Consider the following 24,270-nt stretch of genomic DNA (forward strand, 5'->3'; position numbering starts at 1 on the left):
CACTAACGAGAGTATCCTGCGTCATCTTGCACATCTGTAATCAGGATCTACACTTATCCCTGTCTTTGATCTATGTTTTCACTGTTGTTAGTATATAGTTCAAAGACTATTGATGTGGAAAATGTCATTTGGAAATTATAGAGCTGAGTAGATAGGTGAAGCTCAAAACATCAGGGTTAATGCAGATAAACTTGTGATCTTTACATGCCAAAATCCTACTCATACCAACCTTCCCCCTTGATGCTTGCTTACTACCAGGTGCATAGCAATCTGGACCAGTATGTTTACACTTGGTTTGGTCACTGAATGGGATATATAGGATTGTGCATTTCAAATGCTTAACAACTGTAACAGTTCACTCTTTCTTAGATCTAGTAAAATTGTCTACTGGGAGATGTGCAGTCCAGCTAGTTCCACCAGATTTCAAAATACACTTATTATCATCATATAGTTTGAAAAAAGTAAAGGAATACTACAGCTAAAGCCACAGATCACCCATATTGCCCCTTAAACTGATTTGCCAGGGATCTACAGAACTCTACTGAAAGGAAAGGAAAATGTTTTGGTCACTCGAACATGGAAACAGCTACCTGACTTACTTGGGGGTAGTTCTGCTGAAAGTAGATTTGACTTTCTGTGAGAGCGAGCTGCTTGAAGGAGTCTTCACTAGTTGTTGCTCTGGAGTTGTGAGTGGTCCTAACATGCTCACTTTGTAAGAAGAAAACACAGATAACACACTTCAATTAGCATTCCCAATTCACATTATGAAGTAGGTCCAACATCACATATACACAATTATTATAAAAAGTCTTAAGAAACAGGTAACTTTTTATTTGTCAGGCATAAGAGAATGGTTCTACTGGTACTATGGACTGCTAAAAAGACAAATAAGTGGGCCCTAGAGGAAATCAAGCCTGAATTTTCACTAGAAGCCAATATGACTAAACCGAAGCTGTCACACTTTGGTCGTATCTTGAGAAGTCATGACACAGTAGAAAAGACAATGCTTGGTAATGCTTGGAAGGTAGTAGGAAAAAAGAAAGGCCACGTTCCAGATGGATGGATTCAATCAAGTAAACCATGGCATTGAGTCTGCAAGACCCAAGCAGGGCTATTGAGATTTTTCTTTTTAACTTAATGTTTTTACCTATTATGTAGCATTTTGTTTTATGCTGTTTGTATGTGCAGGCACTGAACTGTGCCAACTGTGCCAGTTGTAAGCCACCCTGAGTCCCCCTTTGGGGGTTGAGAAGGACGGGGTACAAAGGTTTTAAATAAATAAATAAATGTGTTGTGGAGATCTCTCATTTACAAGATCAGAGATGGCAGTTAATAACAAAAATACCAAAAACATAAAATGACATTTTTCATGTAGGTATCATTACCAATTTTCTGAGGCACTGAAATTATCTTCCTCGTGGTCTAAAAGAATATGCCATAGCACAAACACACAACTAATAGAGCAATCCTTTTATATTTGCAGGGGTTAAGGACCCAGGGTCCCCACGAAAGTGGAAACACTGTGAATATAAATTAAAATTAAAATCTTTTTAAATACTTGAGATAACCCTTCTCTAGGCATTTGTTGGTTCTCCAACATGAATAATACTGGATGAACAAATAAAGAGAATATATATTTTCAATCAAGTGTAGGATAGTAGCAGAGTGGCAGCAAAATACAGCAATCTGAACAATCAAATCCATGAATGCTTAATTCTCAAATGTGAACAGCGGACTATACTCAGATTGACTATTAAGCTCTCAGTAACCATTAGGGAGCATGATGTGCCTCAGAAAACCTGCAGAACCCCCCCCCCCCCCCCCATGGCATAGGCAAAGAAGGCAAAGACATCTTAAAGAAGGATGTGATGGGACATTTTAAGGTAAGAACTAGTCTGGTACCATCGTCAAGAAGGTCCGGGTTGGGGCTGGCAGAAGAGCAAGAGTGAGTAGGTAAAACAGTCTTGAGTCAGGTCAAGGAGAAGTAAAGTGCAGTAAGAGGCAAAGCCATTAAGAAATGGTTAGAAAGTGCAAAAGAGATACAAGAGAGGTTCCAAGCTGCTGCTATTAGCAGCGGCAAAAAGGAACCAAGGCTCTGCCTCCACCAACTGGCATTTATACAGTATGGAGAGATTGGGCAGGGCCTCGGACGAAATGTTTCAATCTAGAGATCCAGAAGGTTCCAAACTGTACCACGCATGCACGGATAACCCATACGTGCAATTTCACAGACACCATGAAGAAAAAATCACTCTCTCAAAGCCACTCCTATGACATGTCCTAAATAAATGTATAATATGATGGCAATAGTGCATACTGGGCAAGAAAAGGACCAAGAGAATGAAGTCATGTCTTTTCATTACTGTGTCAGGTGAATCTGACCTGGGGGTTGCCTCAGTTGGGCAGCAGCCCCCATGTTTTATGGCACATCTATTCACATTATTTTGTTGCTGTGCTCACAGGATAAGCATGTAGGATGGTGCCATCTCAACTTTTAGCACCAAACAGATGACCAAGAAGAAAGTGTAGAAAAGGAGCTGATAAGTAGGGGGGAAGTGGATAAAAAGTGACATGTGCTAAAGTGCAACAGCCTGAATTACTATTAGAACCAGTATCTTCACATTGAAAAATCGCTGTGAAAAAACAAAACCATCTAATGAAAGACGCAAATGTCAGTTGGCACACTGGTTGGATCAGGGCTAGCAGTTCAATAAAGGGGATGGTTACCTTTTACATCTGATCTGCAGGGTGTTGAATAGGCATTTGAATTTTCAATGACTTGTCCTGGTTCAATGTTTTCCTGTTCCACCATCATGAACTGACTCCAGTATTCCGTGGGCAAGCAGATTAACCGTTCCACAACCTAAAGAATTACAGTGTTATGTGATAACACTTTTCTTTAAAGTGGCACACACACAGTATTATCAATATAAAACAGAAATTGATGCCAAACACTCCCCATCTTAAGATGCAACACACATTTCTAGTATGTTACGCTACACTGCTGACCTACCTTAGGTTGCCTCCTTGTGTCTTGGAGAAGTGTCATAGGATCTGGATTTGGGACTGCATGGCCAACAATTGTAGGCCCAAAGACTTTGGCCAGGTTGGAAATGTCCATTTTGGTATCTGGGTTTTGAGCCACTCTAGACAAGAGACAGAGACATTTGAGGCAGAGTGTTTTGTGCTCATGGGAACATGTTCAATACAAGTCTGATGAACTGTTCATTGATGAGTTTATCTTCCTCCCAACACACACCAGAATCTGATGAAATGAGTGATAGCATTCCTTTTATACATACTCTTAAAAATACAAACCAACAGCACTCACCTTTGAAGATGTAGCATGAGGAAAGCAAGAGTATCCCTGTTTGCCTGAGGAAGCTCCCCAACAGTCTGATACATGGCTGCCACACTATTGTCGTCATCTGAGATTTCTTTAAACAAAAAACACAAAACCTGCGCTTCTATAACTGCTTTCAGTATAACAATAGATGACATTAAGAGAGAAGATGGGAACAGTACCAATTCGGATGTGTCAAAAATAAATATTGACAAAGAGCTTCAGTTGAAAAACAAGGAGTTGCTATCACTTAATATCCTGGGTCAGTAGAATCCCTAGTATTAACATTAGAAAAGGGGAAGTTAATTTAAATAAGTAATGTCTTTGGGATTTCCTCAACATAGAAAAATAATGACCTGTTTAGCAAAGTGCTAAGTGCTGAGAAGACCCAAACAGTTGCCTGGCCCTTTTTGTGTTAACAATTTCTACTTCTGTGGGTTTGTGTTTGCTAAGGATTTTTAAATGCACTTTCCACCAGGTCCCAGATACATCAGTTTTTCTCTTAGTGGTGTATTTAGATTTTCTACTACTCATTACAACAGTAGAAAATAACAGAAACAGAAAAGAATTAAGTCCTACAGTTAGGAGGCTGGGGAAGTCCTTTGAAAAACAGATGTGATCCTGTTGCATGATACAAAACTATTGATAAGAAAAAAGGCTTCTAATATTGTAATTACGTCCTTATCACTGCAGTCTTTGGTTTCTGTAGTATTAATAAAACAGAAGACCAGACTTGCAATCAAATAAATAGTAAGGTGTTTTTGTGTGTGTGTGTCAGAAGCGACTTGAGAAACTGCAAGTCGCTTCAGGTGTGAGAGAATTGGTCATCTGCAAGGACATTGCCCAGAGGACACCTGGATGTTTTACCATCCTGTGGGAGGCTTCTCTCATGTCCCCAAATAGTATGATAAAACCAAGACAGAAGGCAATGCAGGGAAGTAAAGTAAGTTCATTTGTTTGTGGGCAAAGAGCCAAGAATACTAAAATACTTATCTTTTAGAGAAAAAATTACAATTAAATCATACCAATGGTATTCCATATGTGAATACATTTGACTAAATTCTCCCTTATTTGTATCATTCACTTGCAAAGAGCCAGTGCTAGATTGTCTAGGATCCAGCCAATGATATCAGGTAGATTCTATGCTTTCTTTCCTAACTCTTACACAGTGGCAAAATATCAAACTGTTATTTTAACCATTTTGTAACAGCCAGTGTCTTACAAGTTGCCAACCAAAGTAAGACTGTTTCCCCTACATACATCCTAGTAACTTGCAACAATTCTGCATTGTATCTACCTGCTGCCTCCATAAAAGCCTTGTTGAGATGGAAGGTGAGAAGGGGCTCTTTGAGGTTGCGAAGGAAATCTTTGAGGAGGCCACATACAGCATGGATGTCTTCCACCTTGCTAAGAAGGGGCATAGCTTTCCCTCGAAGAAACTTCTCCTTCAGGTCTTTCACTGTGCGGTCACAGCCAGAAATTCGATAGAGACCTGTCTGTTGAAACAAGTATTTTAGTATTTTATCTTGAAAGCAAGATCCTATGCACATTTACTCTGGTTACTTCTGGCTTCAATAAAAACTCACTTCCTAATTTTTGGGTTGTAATAATTGCAAAGGCACCTTTGACAAAGGTGATACCCACCTGTTATTATAGCAATAATATAAATTTATTCTTTTTCAATCAGAGGAAGGCAACTATTGGGAAGAGTACATTTGCACTCCTAAGAATATACTAGGAAACATTATGTCTCCCCGTCATACTCTGATTTCAACCTTGGGGCAGCAGAGTCAGAACTGGCTGTTTCACCTTTAAAATGGCAGCATCCTAATGGCAGTGTGTGAAATGTATTATAGCCAGACTATGTCACAAACAGACCAGCCGGACATGAAGAATCTAGAAGAAGAGTGAGAGAACTGTCCCAAACGCGTAGTGTTACCAAGTGAGTCAGTCTAAAAAACAATAGTACAAATACATGACAATGTAGAGTTCCAAGTAAAAGGACAACTAGACCAAAGCAGATATTACGCAAAGAGTAATGCTAGGTCAAACATTAACAGCTTGTTATCTCATTGGATAGTTTTTGCATTCTCTTTGCAGTTTGAGACTGTTAAAAGCTATGAAGGCTAGGAATTGATTTGTAGAGTTGATTTTTCTATAATGCCAACCTGCTTGTACAGTTCTCACAGCTATTGTGGAAAGATGGATCATGCTTGCGCTCTTTGGTTTTCTTTGTTTCTGCACTACAAAACATTTCAGAGCTCCCTGTATATTCTGGCAATGGGAAATTATGTTCACTGGTCAAGGGATAAGTCTGTCTAGAATCTGTTTGGGTATCTAATTCTACTATACACTGGGAATAGATGCTTGGTCCTAGAATGCTTTTCTGCCATGTACCGTTTGCTGCATCCTTTACCAGGAATAAAGCTTGTGCTACAAGCAATGGTGACTCTTGGAGAGGCCTGGAACTATTCTCAGTTCTGGAATAAGACACCTAGCGTCTTCACTGGCATCTTGCCTTGCTGGTGGTGAACGGGCCCAGCTTCCTTTTCTAATGCCCCCATTGGGTCCTCAGATTGCACAGGGAGCCTGCTCTTTGCTATTCTCTGTTGTTTGAAGAAGCTCCTATTTACCTTTACTAGAGAAGTCCCCTTGAAGAGAAGTGACACCGTGGCAAAAATCAATCCATTAAAAAAATCTGTAATCAACGTTTCTGGAGATGTAGTCCATCTTCCAAAAAAGACACATGGTTTCTGACACCCTGATTACAATATGTGTGGCAATTTTAAACTCTGCTGCCACTCCACTTAATTTCAGCAAAATGATGAAAGTAAGATCCTCCTGCAATGTGTACGTTGCCCACTGCTGTTCTAAACAACTCCCTACATAGGATCCATGCCCTTCAGAATCAACCTTACCTCATGCAGCCCTCGCTGCTCAATCTCATTCACACAATGGACCACAATGGAAGGGATCATTGGTGGAGTCAGAGATACAAAATCCACGAGGGCTCCCTGAAAGAAAAAAAAAATACAGTGATTTACTATCTGTGTCTGCTTTTGCATAAACTCCACAGAAGATTCTATAAGAGAATCTGAGAATTGCCTATCCAGATACACAGATGAAAAAAAGTGCTCAAAAAGACAGGAAGCAAAATGTGCATTTAACGTTGTGCCCAAACAACTCATTCTAAAGCTTAACTCTAATATTGTATTTCTGAATTTTATTATGGATCATAATCCAGATATGACGAGAAATACCATAACATTAGCCACTCAGTGAATCAACATGAGAGGCACTAGAAATCCTTGGAAGAAGCTCCTGGAAGAAGCTCTGAAGCAAAATTACTTTTCAATTTATTTATTTTATTTTTCTCTTCTTTCTGTGCTTTACTCACATCTTTATCTTATAATCTTTTTTTCTTCATTTTTATCACTTTTCTCTCTCTCTATATATATATATAAATCTTGTAAGTTGTAAATACACAATAAAGATTTTTTTTAAAAAAGACAAGCATAACAAGCCTTTCTAACAATGACCAATCACATTGTCCACTTCTTGTGGTTTCAATTTAAAAATGAGATTTCCAGCTTTTTATTTTTTAAAAAAAACCTAGGTATGCATAACAAATGGCAAATTCATAATGAACTGGTATAATCATTCAGTTTTCCTAATAAACTGTCAAGTAATGTTACCAAAATTCCATTCACCTTTTACTTTCCATCTAGCCATATTTAGCGATAGGTAGTAGGAAAAATTTTACATTTACCCTAAAGCAAGGGAAAGCCCAAAGCAGAAAGCTTAAGAGGACCCATATAATATGAACTTTCTGAACATCACTCATTAGAGGTCATCTGAAAAATTCAAGTGAATTTTTTATTATAATACTTAAATATATTTATACATATAGTTACTGAAAGGTTTTGTTAGCTGACTATATGTCATCAGCAGCATAATTTGAATCTGGCAGAGATTTATACAACAGCACCCCACTGAAGATACCTCACAAGCATACCTCTCCAATTCTGACAGGTGTTCCTAATAAAGTAGGGATGCAGGGGAGGGGGCAGCGGTCTCGACATTCTGGATGCGCCACCACCCGACAGTCTCGGCACTTCAGGGACATTTTTCCAAACTTTATACGCTTGCCACATGGAACACATGACTCCGGTTTAATAACCTGGGGGAACAACATAAGTGTATGGAACTGACTTGACTGGAATTAACTACTGAAATACAGGAAGTCTATGCAAAAATAGTTATGATTGGTGATTAATTCCTTTTGATGATTTTGAACATCTGGTCAAATAGTGAGGCTCTAAAAGCAGATAACCACCAAATTTTTGAAAATTAAAATCTCATTAATTTTAAAAGGAAAGAGCTAGCAACCAATTTTCCTTTAACCAGTTTCTTTCTCCACAAGCTTGTCACATGAGCCTCGCTGGAAAGTCCTCCAGTAACTATGTGACTTTGTATCACATACTAATAATGGTTAACAAGGGTTGTTTCTCCTTTAATATAACTGAGTACAGCAGTGGTTTCTAACCTTTTTTTTTTGCCCAGGGACCACTCTCCAACATTAGTACCAAAAGGGTTACAAATCAGTTTTTGGTCAACTTTCGGTTTGGTTATCTGGGGTGCTAATTCAGAAAACTGCATTGGATAGACAACAGCAGCTCTAGTTTCTGATGTAGAACATATGCCATCCAGTAGTCACCATCTGCTCGCCCACAGAAAACCATATTTAATAACCTAGAGCTGATGTGGTAGTAGTAATCTTTTGTGGGTAGTCAGCCTCATCCCTCCCAACATCCTCTTTGCCTTGGCACTGTAAGAGGGTTTTGCGAGACCAGTTGCTCTTGTTGTTGCATGGTTTCGAGGCAACGGTGTAGTAATGGTGAGGACGTGGACCACAGGTTGGAAACCACTGGAGTACATGAAACATGGTTAATGATTAGTTGCAAACTAACATTGAAAAGTGGGTTTTTAAATATGCTTAGGTATTATATGGAGCAAACTATAGATGAAATTCTATACTAAGAGAGAATAGTGCCAGACAAAGCTATACCATGTCTCCTGTTTCCCAGCCACATATTATCATTTTCCTGAATTCTCTTTCCCAAGAAAGCCATACAGAGGGCGGAGTGGGTGGATAACTGCATTTTCATCAGTATGTCCCTTTTATTCAGTGTTGAAGAGAGATGAATTCATCAAAATCCTCATGCAAAGATCAACCTCATATCGCAAGGCTCACAATTTTCCTGACCCCCCACCCACCTAAAATGACCATGTAAGAGCAGAGATGGTGCATCCGAGGATCATTCATTTGTCTATCGCCATTCTGACAGAAACACAATTTTGCAGTATTCCTCCAGAACCTTCTGATAGTCCTACAGATGCCCAAAAGACCAACTTGAATATGCACTGAATATGTTGAATGGTTTTTAACTGAATTTTTAATATTGTTTATATTTAATTCTGATTTAATGTTTGTAAATTTTAAATTGTGTACTAATGCTTTTATGTTAAGCTGCTTTGAGTCCCATTCTGGAGAGATTAAGCGGGGTATAAATAAATATAATAATAATAATAATAATAATAATAATAATAATAACTCTGACATGCATCCAGTTGTCATAAGATAGCTGGATAATCTTTAGCTATGTTTGCACTAAAAGATGATGAAAGTAATTTCAATGCCTCTCAAACATTAAACAGAACATGTTGCTACCTCCCTGAACACAATCTTATGGACTGCTTAGATATGATTTCACTACAAAGATAATATCTCTCCCAAATTTAAAACAATGATTAAACATGCTTGTGCAATTTAGAATTCTCCTACTCCATATGAGTTTGGATCCCAAAAATCATGATACTGAGAAGAATGTATCAAGTCCTGCAGAAGAAGAGGACCATACAGAGAAGGTATTTTATTAACATAGAATCTAAAATGGTTAAAGAGCGTCTAAAAAAGATCAAAAGCAGTATTCTGAATTTGGGCTGTTTTCCTTGCATTAAGAAACCTGCCCTAGAAGAACCAAAAGGAATTTGGGAGGCTGATCCTTGCCTGTTCACTCACCGTTTTTGATACAAATTCATGAAGTCTCATCCCAGTGTTCCCAGGAGTGCTAGATCCATCTGTTTCAGATTTGCTTTCTAGCTTCCTGCTTCCCAGGCTCGAATCGCTGTTCCAAGGCTGCAGAATGGCTGGAATGGAGAAGATACATGTATTTTATCATTCTGTCTTTGAGTCCTGTATTAAACTTGCACTAAGGGCCTCCAAGATAAACTAGTGCAAATGCCTTTTCTCTACAAATGCATTATTTGCAGTGGCAAGTGAATGCAGCTAGAAAGAGGTGTTTCAGGAAATTCCATTTCATCCTTTTCCCTATTTTAGTACTAAAATAATGAAGACCTTACTTTAAAAAAACCCAAAAAGTTAGTTTTAGATCATTTGACAGCAAAGAATCTCAGACTTCAGAAGAATATTTAGCACTAATCTTTCAGGACAACTCCTTCATCCTTATTAAAGTAGAAACAGAAATAGTTGTGCAGGGTGGATTGAAACAAAACAGTAAAATATTTCAAAATGTATTTTCCTTTCTTTATGATGCAAAATAAAGGAGAGTAAGAAGTTGAAAATGAATTGAAATATGCACTTTAAAATTGGCAAAGAAAAGTCTGTTTGTTATTCAGTCAAAACAAATTCCAAACACAATTCTGGTATGTGGTGCTATTGTTCATTGAACTGTCATGGCTAAATGTCTCCCCTCTGGAATTATTAATCACAGGAAATAATTTATTTGTATTAGCATTTGTATGGCTACAGCCAGACACGTATTAAAGGATGTGGCTACAAGGATGTTGCAAATTTAGGCTTAAAGCCTAAGTAATTATCTCAAAGCTGACACATACCTGCCTTTCTGTTGTTTCCAGGATAGCAAGGTACAGTCTCAATAGTGGAGATTGCCTCAATTGGGCCTCCATCGTTTGGAACTGTTAGGGTTGTTCTTGCAATTATTGATTCATTTCCCTGAAAAAAGACACCCAAGAGATTAACAGCTGCAAGAAGAGGATAACTCTTTCTAAATCTCCTTTGTGGGAAGAAAAAGCAAGGTAGAAATAAGCATCATCATCATAACTCTGGGCACCTGAATCCATTTTAACTTTGTGTAACTTCAAGTATCTACTCAGCACTGTTTGCTACATAAAACCCCTGGCTTAAACTAAGGAACTGTCCTACTATATCCCAATAACTTTTCATGTTCACATCTTCCAAACAGACCACATGAAAATTTATGAATGACATAAACATGACCTGCCCCCACTCAAACAACTCTCCTGAAATCAACTTTAGGATTGTACAAGAGCACATAATTTAAGTCATTCACAAAACACACATGAAAAAGATTGATCCATTGAAAGGTCAGAAGCACAGAGAAGCAAGTAGGAGTAGTACGGAGGGGGCGGGGGTTGCTGTATCTGGAGTGGAAGCCAATGTTATTCACATAGGTCTTCTACAAAAAAGGAATATGACAAATAATCAAATTGCTAAAGGAGCATTTCAAGAAAACATATTTGGATATGACTAGCTTTTTATGGAAGGCTTGAACTCAAGAGTACATGAGATATATTGCTTCATTTTAAAAAACCTGCCACACTTTACAAAAATGTAGAAATACTATCTGTGGTGATCATTTATTCTCATCATACAGTGAGTTCCTACTTTAGATCTAAGTTGTGCATGTGATAACATCAAGAAAAAATAATCATCAAATCAGATCTATGCTTTGCAACTAGGGTAAGGAGAAACAGTTGTTAACAATGTTCTGTGAATTCTAAGTGTGAATGTGTGAACCAGCTCTACACAGCATTTATTATTCAACATTCCTCACACAAACACCACTCATCCATGTGGGACAAAGTATTTAAAACTCTCAGATGTTTGTTTCATGAAAAACTAGTTGAATCTTCCCCAGATCACACACCTGATCCGCTGCAGAGCCAATGGAACGGGTTTTCTTTAAAGGACCAGGAGGACCTTCAATAAACTGCCTGGATGAGCGCTGTGAAAAAAAGAAGATCATACTGAATTTTGGTCTATTTGTCACACCATTTCTAAGAAAAGTGAAAGAAACTTCTATTGGAGTGCTGAGAAATGAAATTCTGTCACATGCTTCTGTTTACAAGCGCTGTGGTACTCTCTCAATCTAGGAAGAATTGGCAGTAAATCCTAGAGTCAGTTAGACGAGACCCAAGGGCCATCCAACCCAACCTCCCCTGCAATGCAGGAAAATACAGTCAAGTGTTCTCCTAAAATGGTGTTTCTTGATGTAGGTGCTAACACTAACCAAAACTGCCCTATATAGTCTCAGAATCTTAGTGAGAAACATTACATGTCTAAACATAACTCCAGATCTGGAACAAACAGTTTAGATAGAACACAGATTAAAATCTAAGCAGCTTTTTAGTAATGCTAGCTTGATAAAACCTGTTGACCTAAGAAAACACAAGTTTTTGACGGAGAAACCTATTCCCAGTGAAGAACAAGAAATTCTTACATGTGGATAAATGTACTCTTTAAATGTCATGCTCAAAGCCTGCATTTCTGAAATTACTGTCTTCTTGAAACCATACAACATAAAACTAATGCACTGAAAAATGTGTACGGAAGCTAACATGGAATATAGGTTTACATCAGACCAAAGAACATACACACCCTTTTTTCTCTTTTCTTCAGTCTAACAGTTTTTACTACTGTAGAATCCCAATCCTAGAAATAACAAAATAATTCTTAGTATTATGCAGAAAGCAAATATGTATGTGCTGATTTGTACAGTTCTTTTATTAAGATTTAAAACATTGAATATTATAATAGTGTATACTACATATCTGGTCTATGTCTAGCATACAGTGGAATTATAGAGCAATCGGTTAATAGTAACATACAGTAAGATAAAGGACATTTCACACAATCAGCACATATCTGTTATACAGCATCATATTCTCACTTCATTCTGAAACAGTACAAGAAATAAAAATAGATCAGGGTTACATTACCAGTGATTCATCTGTCTTGTCAAAACTGATGTCAGATAAAATTGAACCGGATTCATCTATTGTTGACAGTCTAAATATAAAAAATAATGTTTAGAATCATATGCATATACCTAACTTTTAAAACTCAAAACTTCATGTTTGAGGTTTTTAAAATTAACCCAATTGCTTAGGCAGCATCTGTTATGCACAGTGTTACAGCATATGAAGAATTCTATGTATAATATATGTTTGCAACCTCATCACATAAACACATAAAAATGAATTCTAATTTTAATATACTTGGTTCTTCATAGTTGATCAACTATGAAGAATCAGGTATACTAAGATTAATAGCCAGTGACATACTTTTAATTCCTTTTGGTAGAAGTTAATCATACCGGTAATATTCTCACTAAATTGGTGGGATTTGGATGTAACATATTACCATATTCTTTCTATCTTCCTTTCAACTAATCCTTCCAAAAAATACCAGACTTGTTTCTTGAAAGGTACTATTATGTAACATGGGATAAGCTTGATCAATATGTGTGATCTATTCTGTCTGCAGAATGTGAGTTTTTGGTGCAGTTCACATGCACAAAATATTTAGCTGCTTACAAAGCTCAGTCTCCTCCTCTCCATATGTTAAACCAATAATGCTGATGCAAAATATGGATTCTTCGAATTTGAAATTGCACCCAAATTATCACAGAGATATTTTTTTCAGTTCAGAAGTTAAATACTGTTGTTAATGGTTGATTTACTCCCTTTACTTAGCTATCTCCTATGTATTTGCCTCTCCCCCCGTCATTTCCTTTTTTTTTTTTTGACCTCTAAAAAACCTGAACCCTTATCCAAAAGAACTTGTACAGACATATTTTTTTCTGATCAGAAAGTATATCCTCTTCTTACAGGATGCAGGGAAAGCTTTGCACACGGGGAATGACTTTATGCATTCTCTTTCAGTGCTACAGAGACAGTGACATCAAACATTTAATACATGTACTAAAATTCAACACACCTTTTCCTAATCTTCTTAAACATTATTTGGGTTCGCATGAGGAATGTTCAATTTACATTGCATTATTTCACCACTTCATCATTAACAGAGTCTCTTCTAAGATTTTGTATCTTTCTATACACAATCTTTTCCTAAATCTTCTATTGCTGTTCGGATATGAACATCCCCTCTGCATGCAACTGAACACAGCATCCCTAGAGATCCTATACAACTTTATATTCTATTGAATATAAATGTTGATTGAAACACTATCAGAATTCTCTGTCTTTCTCAACAACTCAGTGCAATTCCCGTGGCTTAAACCTCATTGATTATGGTGATGAAGAAAAAATGAAATCTATGGTTAATAGTACAAAAGAAACCCTCCCAATATCCACTAAACCTGGATTCAGATCAAAGAACTTTTTCCCACAGTAGAAATAAGATGGCTGTCAGGAACTAGGTCAGCTGCTAAAAATGGTATTATGGAACTACTGTGCCCACTTTTCAGTTTTTTACTGGTGCAGAGGCAATGTCCCAGAGAGGGAGGGGGAAGCGGTGGCTGCCGCCACTGCGTTTCCCGCCCTTTTGGTGGCCGTTTTCTTTGGCGGAGCGAGGCGGCGGCCATCTTGAAGGCCCTTCTCTTTCGGCCTCTTGACCTTCTTTTTCGCAAGAGGATTTTCCCGGGCCAAAAACGGTAAGTTGGGCCCGGGAGAAGGGTTGGCCTGTCCAGAAGGAAGCGGGGGGAGGAGGGCCTTTTTATATAAGGCGGCCTTGAGCCAAACCTCCCTATTCTTCCTCGTTTGGGCGGTGAATGACAGGCAGACAGCACAGGATTGGGCGACATGACCCTCGCCCAAACAGGCCAGGCATAGGGAATGGCCGTCCGTGTCCGGAAAGGTATTGGGACAAGAGGGATTGGAACATCTCTTGAAGGAGGTGGTAGACATGACGGGTTGTCGAAAAACGGGCCGAGTCAGGGGCGGAGCGAGATGGAGAAGTCAAACAGTCCGGGTCAGTAATCAGAGACAAAAAGCAAGTCCAATCCGTTAGCCAATATCTCAGTCAAAAACAGTCCGGTCAAGAGCCAAGCAATCAAACCAGTCAAGAGTCAATCAATCCGAAGAGTCAATAGAGAGAGAAAAAAGGGTTCCCAAGCTATCCGAAGAGCACGGAAAACAGAACTGGCGGCTGGCCCCTCCCACGGGCTACTTATACTCGAGGGCGAGGTGGGTGGGGCCAGCCAGGAGTCAAACGTTTTTTCTTTATTCTAGAAGGTTCCGAAAGCTATTCTGCGCATGCGCAGAGATATCATATGTGCGATTCACAGGGACTACGACAGGAAAAGCATTTATACATCAGTGGAAAACAATGTTTTACAGTAGTTATAGTATTTAAAACATTCTAAAAGCAAAAAGGTGCTCTAAACAAAGCAACACTGTTTTACAGCTCTTTCCTACAGTGATACCATACAATTCTCAGAGAACCCAGTGGTTTCTTGGCACTGGATAAGTACTGAGTTCTGTATGCTGGGAGTAACAAGGCCTTAGACTTTATAAATCTGGTTAGCTTGCCAAACTATGACCCAGGATAGTTTAACACTCACACACTCTCTTAAAAAAGACATGTTAGATAAAATTAATCTGTTCAACAAACAATACACATTATGGTTTGGCAAGAATCCTCTTGGAATGTTATACCAGCTGAATTTGTGGTTGCACTGGTCACTGTACTTCGCCTGAGTTTCTATATGGAAGTATCTATTTTTTGAGTACACAAACAGCACAACATAGGACATCTTTTCTGCCTGACACTCAGGCACAATGCACACCAACTGTTACCATTCTCAACATGCTGGGACATTTACATAGGGGAGCATTATCTTCTGCCAGATCTCAGTAAGATTCGGAGTTATATGTTATGGCTGCCATAAGTGATATCATCTAGTTAAAAACTCCTGTTTATTTTAAATTTCTTGTATCAGAGCAAGAAAGCACCCTGCACCCAAAAATGTACTCTACATCAAGATCATATCTAACTTAATCTACCTTTTGTTTCCACCAAGGGAAGTCTGAGGTCTGTTTAGGAAGGCCAGTGCTGATTTCTGTTCTTCACTCAGTTGAATGCTGCCTGATGAATCACACATGAGCAGCTCTCTGATCAGCTGAATCTGTCGCTCCTACAAGTTAGGAAACATCAAACATAGTCTCACTTTGCATTTATGAGATAGACAGTCCATAATACACACAGGCTTCTGAGAAACACCACCACACCACCAGCATATTAACGTCTATAAAGAGATGCACACCTGTTTTTCAAGCGATATCAACAAGTTAGTTTAAAGCAGAAGCAAAGAGATTTTGCAGGATCAAATTGCTAGCCAGCAATAAAGCATATGGTACTCCAAATAGATTTCTTTGAGCCATAAAGTAATTTGCTGGTATGTTATCATTTCTATTTGCAAGTCACAATGGTTTCTGCCACATTAGACTGGTCAAAAGAAAATGAAAGAGTTCCCAGCTGGCCAAGGGACACAACAAAGAATCTTCCTCAACTTCAAAATGCACCAAGATGGGTTCCATGAATGGATGGTGTGCATAAATTAGATTAGAAGCTAAATGTTCAAATTTCTTTTGTGTTTCAAAGAAAGGGGGAGTAAACAACTGCATAGTCTCTTTCAAGTGATCGGCAAGATGACTTAAATAGGATTTCCTACAATTTCCCAGCAAAAGCACCTTCCAAATCTTAACATGATGTAATTGTTCAAAAGGAAGATAGCTGGGTATAATGAGCTCTGCCTCCATCTTCTGCTCTGGAGGACAGGGGACCTCAAATTCTATCTAGCTACAACTACAACTACCCACTAATTCATCCGTATGACTCAGTATTTAGTTACTAAGGGTTTTAACTTTCAATTTCCTTGTTATTACATTGTGCCATCTCTAGAGTGAACAGCACACAGACAAGAGATAAATACTAGTAAAGCAAAAGATTAGGTTAATTTAAACAGAATTAAACAGGCTTATGTACCAAGTGTGATGCCACAGCAAAGATGGCGAATGCTATTATAGTATAGTAGAAATGTATTTTCCAAGTCAGGGGAAGTAATGGTTATACTATATTCTATACTGGCCAGGTCATATCTGGAGCATGGCATACAGATCTGGGATCCTATTTTTAAAAGGATATAGGTAAGTTAATGGGGCAACAAAGATAAGAGGTATGTAGAACAAAACATATAAGATGCTGAAGGAGTTCGGTATGTTCAACTTGGTAACATGACTGTGACATGACTTCATTTCTTTAGATACTTTCAAGGCTGTCACTGAGAGGATGGAGTTAGCTTCTTCTCTGCTTCTCAGAGGACAGGCCCAGGTCTAATGGTTTGAAGTTGCAAGAGGGTAATTTCAAATAAAATAACTTATAAACAAGTAAGAGAAATGTGGCAATTGAACCAATTGTCTGGCTAGAGAGGTAATGGGGTCTCCTTGTTTTCAAAGAGGCTGAACCTGTTGGGGATTCTTCAGCTGGAGATCCTTCATTAACAAGGGGTTGGATTGGCTGGCCCTTGAGATCCCTTCCAATTTTATGGTTCAGAAGACTCACTTTGTACTTTAATTTATATAAAAATATTTTGCCTTTTCCGTTATTCATTCACAAGAACATCATGAATTGCTCTGTGTCACTAAGTGTGAAAGTATTGTACTGTACTGAATGTTCTCTTTTTACTGTGATGTTTTACTTTCATTATGTAACTGCATCTACTTTATGATAGCCAATCAAGAGGAACAGGATGAAGACATGCATGACATGGTGATGTCATCTTCAATATTTCTGTAAATCTACAGTTTGGGAGAAAGAAGATTCAGTGTGGTGTTAAGGTTTGTAATACAATCAATGAAGCAACAAAATTAGAAAATGAAACAGGACAAGAGACAGGTGGATGAGCTGAGACTGCATCCAAAATGTGAATGGCTCAGTGATAAGAAACTCAGTGTCTGAATCTAAGCTTAGTAATAGCAACAACAGGAAAAAAAAGTAAAAATCCAGTATTAACACCCCCTTATAACATGAAGACTGTAGACAAGGAGGAAGCGGATATTAATTTAGAGCCTATGATTCTTTTTAAAATATACTATTCAAATAGAAGACTTAAAAAAAAGGTATTAAATGGGAAAAGATAATAGCTGTAAAATATTGCACTGTATGTAACAAACATTAAAAATGTATGTCTATTTTAATAACTAATAAATGTTTTTTTTTTTAAAAAAGAAAGAAAAGAACAAACATTCCAGAATATTTTTTTTCTGATTCTTTGGGTGAAGAACGGTTGAAATCTGAAAGGCAGCCGGTGGTGGTGAGACTTTTTTTCCTCCCTGGATACTTCTGTTTCCCACCTCTCGGCCTCCATACCTCTACTTGCAGTTGAAAAGGTGCTATACATACCAGCTTTTCGCAATCAGCTTCAGCTCGCTGTCTTCGCTTGATCTCCACATCCACTTGGTTTCGGGCATGTTTCAGCTTCACATCCAGAGCACTACGCTCAGTTTCTGTTTTCATTAGTAGATCTCTGTATCTGGCCACCTCATGATCAATTTTCTGCCACTTTTTCCTGAATTCTTCAAAGTTCTTGGCCAGCTGGATAAACTCTGGAAAGAACATATCATATATATAATATATATTATATAATATAGTATATAATCCATTTAAAATTGCTGCATCACAAATACTGCCTCCTTCCAATATCATTACATAGAACCTGAGTGGACAACTTGAGACCCCCACACAGCCTCCGCTGCTGAAAAACACAAGGTCAAAATAAGGAGAATTAATCAATCAACCTTGTGTTTCTGGAAAATAATTGTTTTTTTTTTAAGGTGAACTTCTGCTTAATTTCCTAAAAAAACAACAACAACAGAAAATCAAGAGGGGATGCATCTTATGGTCGGCTGTGGGGGGTGGGGGGAGACCTATCTTTGCAGGTATTCCAAAGATTTGCCTATCTTTGGAATACCATTCAAGAGGATAGCCACAACCCAAGAAGCTTACATGGCAATAAGACCAACTAAGATAATGGAGAACCAACATTACTGTAGCGGTTTCAATGTGATACCAGAACTTCAAAAGACTGAGATCTGGACCCTTAATATGGCATGGAAGCTCACTGGGTGACTGTGGGTAAATCACACTCTCGCAGCCTAAGAGGAAGAGAATTGCAAACCTCCTCTGAATAAATCTGTGAAAGGGTCATTATAATTTGGAGTCAATTTGAAATAACAAAGACAGCAAAGCAAACTGGACCTTAATTTAGAGTAAATATGCATAGGACTGGGTTGCAAGAGAGTGACACTCAGGAATCGAGATATTCCAAATATGTTTGGCTTCTCAATATGACAAATGTCCAGTAACATTACATGTTAGAAGATAAGGCAATTTAAATAACAACATAAATGTGCTGGCAACTGTCATACTCAAGAACAGAGCTACAGCTATAATTAACTTGAGAACAGATTATTTTATGGCCATAGATTAGCACAGCAGAAAGACATTCAACAGTAGAATTTAAATGTAACTGCTGTAATGTGCTTCAGTAGATGTAGATTAGAATTATAGATGTCTGGGCCAGCAACTGTATTCAGCTAGATAATTATACAAATATTGATTTGAAAGGAAAAAGCCAATTTCCTTTTAGCTACTTAACACTGCCTAAAGGGAATATAAATGTTCCATCCTGCAAAACTACCTCTACGGAAGATTGGACAAACTTGCCTCCAGCCAGTATTCCCACACAACCTATTATTTACGGATGTCATTTTTCTGTAACACAGCAGACTTCCCTTGGGCTCTTTGAGACCTGTCATGGTACATGGCAATAAAACATCATGTCCCTGAGGCAACAGATAGAAGAAAGTAACTACTGAAACCATAATGTTTTAACCACATGCTCTGTACGGTTGCCTGGAAACCACTTTGTACAGAACCTGCTAGCTGATATGCAGATCTGTTTTCTAAAGAGCAAAAGCATCTATCCTAATGACAAAGCTTCCAGAATCAGTTAACACTTCTCAATTGTCGGGTCTAAAAATCTGGAAAAAATCACTCTCACTAATGTATTTAAGATACATCAGTTACTGTCACATGGCCACAGAAAGTAACAACTTACGGTATTCATTGCCTTCATTCAGAATTTCTACTTGACGCATCAGGTGGTCATAGAGGTTCCGCAAATTCAGTAGTGATGTCTCCATCATTGTGACAAGAAACTGAAATAATTCAAAGATTAGTATTTTCCCACATATTTTCTTCTGCCCAACATAGCAATTCTTATCAGCAAGATTAAACTTGAAGCTCTAGATCATCTCCATCGTTATAGATGCTACTATCTGCATTTCAACTACCCTGTGTAGATATATTATTTTTTAAACACTCATACTTTAAAAGGTACTAATGTTGTGTAAACAACACACAGTCCATTACCATCCTTACATATATTCTAGCCAATGACATATTGCAATCTTTTTTTCCTTACTCATAAACTGTCAGTTACATAGAATATGCTTTAACTGATTTTATAAAAAATCAAATAGTTAAACTTTGTTACAATAGGAAATAGTTAAACTGGGTTACAGTAGAAAATGAAGTTTAAGAATTATGCCAAAGGCTTCGAGCAAATGAAAGATCAGAAGAAAATAATAATTAGAGTCGGAGCAGAACTGATGAAAAAAACCCTTAAAACTGTTGAAAAATAAAAATTACAATCTATTAAGCATCTTTATTTGAAATGAAACCTAACTAGAAACCTGCTAAAAGTGTAATTTACAGTTCATGACAACTCTATTTGTAACCCTCTAAGAATTACATTAAAAAGCAAATTTTACTAAAGTCCAAACTAAGGGAAAATAACTTGAGTAGGATGAACATTATGAATATCAACAGGTTTATTATGGAAAGTTATGCATATTTATTCGTGCTACAAATGCAGACAACACATTTTCTTGCCATGAAGAAAAGACTGCCTTTGCATCTGAAAACATGTGGTTACTAAGTATCCAAAGACCTATTGCAAGATAAGGAGAACATATTAGAAATGTGAATATTTTTCTTTGAACAGCTGCCTTTCAAGTACATATTATAACAAATGGCTTTTGAAATGCAACTCACTTTTGAAGGGCAGCAAGAGTGCAGGAAGCTATTCTAGCAGAAAGACGCAACCTAAAAGCCTTAAGCTCATGCAACAAACGAATCTCATGATTTCTAGAACTTGGGTTTAGGCCCCAGATAATGGCATGACAAGAAGGAAATAAGCAGGAATCCATTATTTTCACAGCTGTCCAATTTCTCTAAGATAGCAGTCCCCAAATTTGGATCTCCAGTTAAGGACTTCAACTCCCAGTAGCCCCAGCCTGTTTAGCCAACAGTGTATTGATCAGTAAGACCACAAAAACATCATAAATTCCAAAGACATTCAAGGCTAAACATAAAGAGCATGCTAGAAAGAGTGCTGATTTTTCCCTCAAAAGAAAGGGCAGGAGCTCTGGGAAAGTATGAAAATAATTTTTAAAAGATTAATGTTGTTTATAACAAGAAAATGGTGAGGGCCTCATTTGAAGTTCACAACTAATACGAAGACCTAGAAAATTGTACACAATCATTGAATATATCACCTGCTACACAAATAATGTTTTCTGCATTGTTCAACAAAAAAGCTGCCAAGGACCTTTCCTCATTACCTTTGTCAAATGACCAACTTAAGAAGTGAATCAACAATTTGTCAACCAATATCTAGTAACAGTTATTAAAAGAATTCACATGTACTATACTACTATTTTGCTCTGGAACTGGACAAAAAATAGACATAACAAACTGAGTGACCTTATTGTGTTTCATTAGATATGATAACAAGAGAAATATATTTTAAGACTTATCTCTTCCTTGATATACATTACAATTAAAGTAGCAGCTAGCAGCTTGAATGAATTTATAACATGACATGGATTGGTTGAAATGCCTTAGACTTAGCATAGACAGGGATTGAGCAATGTCTGGAAGCATTGCTGGATTTTTAGCACAGATTAAGGAAATCATATTGTCTGTGACTTGGTGTCACTGCTACATATATAGGGAAGTTTGAGTTGCTAAGAAGATACTAGAAAAATGAAAACAGACATTAAACGAATAAATAGAAACTGCCATTTACAAAAAGCAAAAAAAAATGTTAGTCTATATGTGGACAGTGATGCTATCAACTTTACTACACTGTGCAGTTTGTTGGCTATCACGAGTTTTGTCTTGTTCTAGGTGAATGAAAGACAAGATTATTCCTCCCGGAGCAGCAATTTTACCTCAGCAATCATTTGACAGATTTTCTTGTTTAGTAAAATTAACATATCTGTCAGATATAGACTCCATTTAAAACTTCAAGAAGAAAAAGTTACAGTTCTACAAGTTGAAGATATGATCAAAGCACCGATGAAAATAGCTAGAATTATGGCATTATCACATATCGAACCGAAACTATGAGATACAAGGAGCAGCAGCATAACTTCCTTTTTTTCAAAACTTAATAAAACCCATTGTATGAATCAGAAAAAATATATAATGTAGGCGCATACCTAAAGTTTTGTTTTACGTAGTTTTGAAGATCAAATTAGGTAGGTGACGTCCCCCATTCTCCATACACTGAGTAAACCGATTTCTGCCGTTTGTCATGACTCTTGCCAGCATAGCAGGCGTTATGTTGGCAATTTCTTCCTGGATGTTGGTCTTCAAATCTTGTAGGGTCCTTGGACGGTTCACATAAACACGGGATTTCAAAAACCCCATAGGAAAAAAAATCACAAGGGACCAAATCTGGAGAGCGGGCCGGCCACTCCAAATCCCCCCTAATTGAGATGAGGCTCGCTAGGAAGCATTCCCTCAAAACAGTCATCGATGCTCTTGAAGTGTGTGCAGTTGCACCGTCTTGCTGGAACCAAATGTCCCCTAAGTCCAACCCATCTAGCCGTGGGAAAAAAAAATCCTGTAACATGTTTACATACTGGTCCAAATTCACTGTCACTGTGACTTCATTTTCCTCAAAGAACCAGGGACCAATAATTCCAGCTGAGGAAATTGCATACCACACTGTGATTTTAGGTGAATGCAAAGGCCTTTGATGCAATTCTCAAGGATTGTTGTCAGCCCAGTAGTGCATGTTTTGTTTGTCGACAGATCCACACAAATGAAAACGGGCTTCATCACTAAAAAAAAAAAAATAGCGTCCTCAGGAACGACTTCGAGAAGAACCTCACACGTGTTCCTCCGAGAATTGAAGTCACGTTCAGAAAGTTCCTGCACAATCGCCATCTTGTAAGGATGGAAATGAAGATCATCATGAAGAATTCTCCTCACAGAACGATCGGTAAGTCCAAGGGCAGACGCATGTTTGCACGCAGAACACTGTGGTGATCGCAACATTGAAGCTCTCACTGCCTCAATGTTCTCAGGTGATCTAATGGGCCAAGGGATTCCAGTTCTTTGTCTTGTTGCACTTGCAGTTTGTCTGAATGTAGTGACCCACGCCACAATTGATTTCCGGTCCAGAACAGGAGCCAATGGGGCTAAATTAAAGCGATTCCGAAAGGCGCGCTGGGTTGTGATCACAGAACATCCGCTCAAAAAGTAGGCCTCAAAGGCAAAAGCACGCTCCTCACTGTTCCAACGCATGATGGTGACTGAACTGTGTCAGGACAAAACTTTATACTCCCGCCCCTCGAACGAGACCACTAGCGCTCCACTACGTCTTCAACTGACTGAATGGCACGCATTTTAAAAAAGGAAGTTATGCTGCTGCACTCTGTATTTCCACCAATGAAGAGTTGCACAACATCTGAAATTTTTGCTACATAGTTTCTGGAATTATTTTCCTGTTCGTGATGCAAGCAAAAACTGGATTAGAGATCCATTTTCAGTTAAAGTGTTTGAAAAAGAGGGACACACAACAGCAGAGGAAGAAGAGCTCATAAAAACATCCATGGATGGTGCTATGAAACTGCAATTCAAGGAATAGTCCCCTGCAAATCTCTGGGCTCAATTACAATCTGATTTCCTGGCACTATTAAAGAGGACTATGAAAATACTAATGCCTTCCATAACAACATACCTGTGTGGCAAATCATTCTCTTATCGTATTTTTCTTTATTTTTAAAGTATATTGGAAAACATGGTCAGAAATAGAATACAAGTTTTAGCTGTTAAGCCAAATATAACAAGGACTGTAACAGAAATGCCCATTCATTAATACAATTAATTATTTCAATCTCTCCCTCGCCCCTTGATGAGCAATTTACATAAAGATTTGATGTACTTTAGGGTTTTTAGTCTTGAGTTAAGTCCTGAATTCTGAAGCAAGAGAAGATATTCAAAGGAGGTCCCTAGTAAAGAAAAGGTTAAGAACCAGTGTTCTACAGAATGTGCTCTGGACTTCAGCAGTACCATTACACTGAAAATCAGGGAAAAGTATGTAGAATAGGCAGAGGCCATTGGATTAACACAAATGACTTCTGCCTTAATGGTTGCTTTTAGAAGAACCAATATACTTTGTTCTGTCAAAAATGCATCAACTCTTTTTGCTGGATTGGGCATGCGAACAGCAAGGCTCTTGAACGGAAATCCGATGTTTTGGCAACAGAGGGAAGCATTTAACTTCAGCGTCCAAACTCTATCTAGAGCAATACTTCTGAGAGGGGGTGGGGTGGGTAATTCCCACACAAGTGTCAGGGACTGGTACCATATTTATGCTCATTGGCTACAAGCGTTTCTTTCTTTCATAAAAACTCACCATGGTACAGTAGCCACTAGCTTATGGACCAGCATTAGTCTAAGAACCACTACTTTGAGGAGCCAT

At 38.1% G+C, this 24,270-nt stretch overlaps 1 protein-coding gene across 1 annotated transcript in view; it reads right to left on the reverse strand.

The window, feature by feature from the left end:
- The window catches only part of RACGAP1 (Rac GTPase activating protein 1), a 37,190-nt gene that overhangs the window by 1,372 nt on the left and 11,548 nt on the right, over positions 1–24,270 (reverse strand). The window contains exons 2-16 of the mRNA XM_060764043.2: positions 19,549–19,648; positions 17,832–18,034; positions 15,434–15,564; positions 12,407–12,476; positions 12,066–12,119; positions 11,335–11,412; positions 10,262–10,379; positions 9,426–9,553; positions 7,359–7,523; positions 6,262–6,357; positions 4,641–4,839; positions 3,332–3,437; positions 3,014–3,146; positions 2,728–2,863; positions 600–708 (exon numbers count right to left, since the gene is read on the reverse strand). Of these exons, the coding sequence (XP_060620026.1) occupies positions 600–708; positions 2,728–2,863; positions 3,014–3,146; positions 3,332–3,437; positions 4,641–4,839; positions 6,262–6,357; positions 7,359–7,523; positions 9,426–9,553; positions 10,262–10,379; positions 11,335–11,412; positions 12,066–12,119; positions 12,407–12,476; positions 15,434–15,564; positions 17,832–18,034; positions 19,549–19,636 (1,814 nt within the window). The 5' untranslated portion in view covers positions 19,637–19,648. The remainder of the gene's footprint in view (positions 1–599; positions 709–2,727; positions 2,864–3,013; positions 3,147–3,331; positions 3,438–4,640; positions 4,840–6,261; positions 6,358–7,358; positions 7,524–9,425; positions 9,554–10,261; positions 10,380–11,334; positions 11,413–12,065; positions 12,120–12,406; positions 12,477–15,433; positions 15,565–17,831; positions 18,035–19,548; positions 19,649–24,270) is intronic.

This window comes from Anolis sagrei, chromosome 2 (genome assembly GCF_037176765.1).
Source record: "Anolis sagrei isolate rAnoSag1 chromosome 2, rAnoSag1.mat, whole genome shotgun sequence".
NCBI classification, from domain to species: Eukaryota; Metazoa; Chordata; class Lepidosauria; order Squamata; family Dactyloidae; genus Anolis; species Anolis sagrei.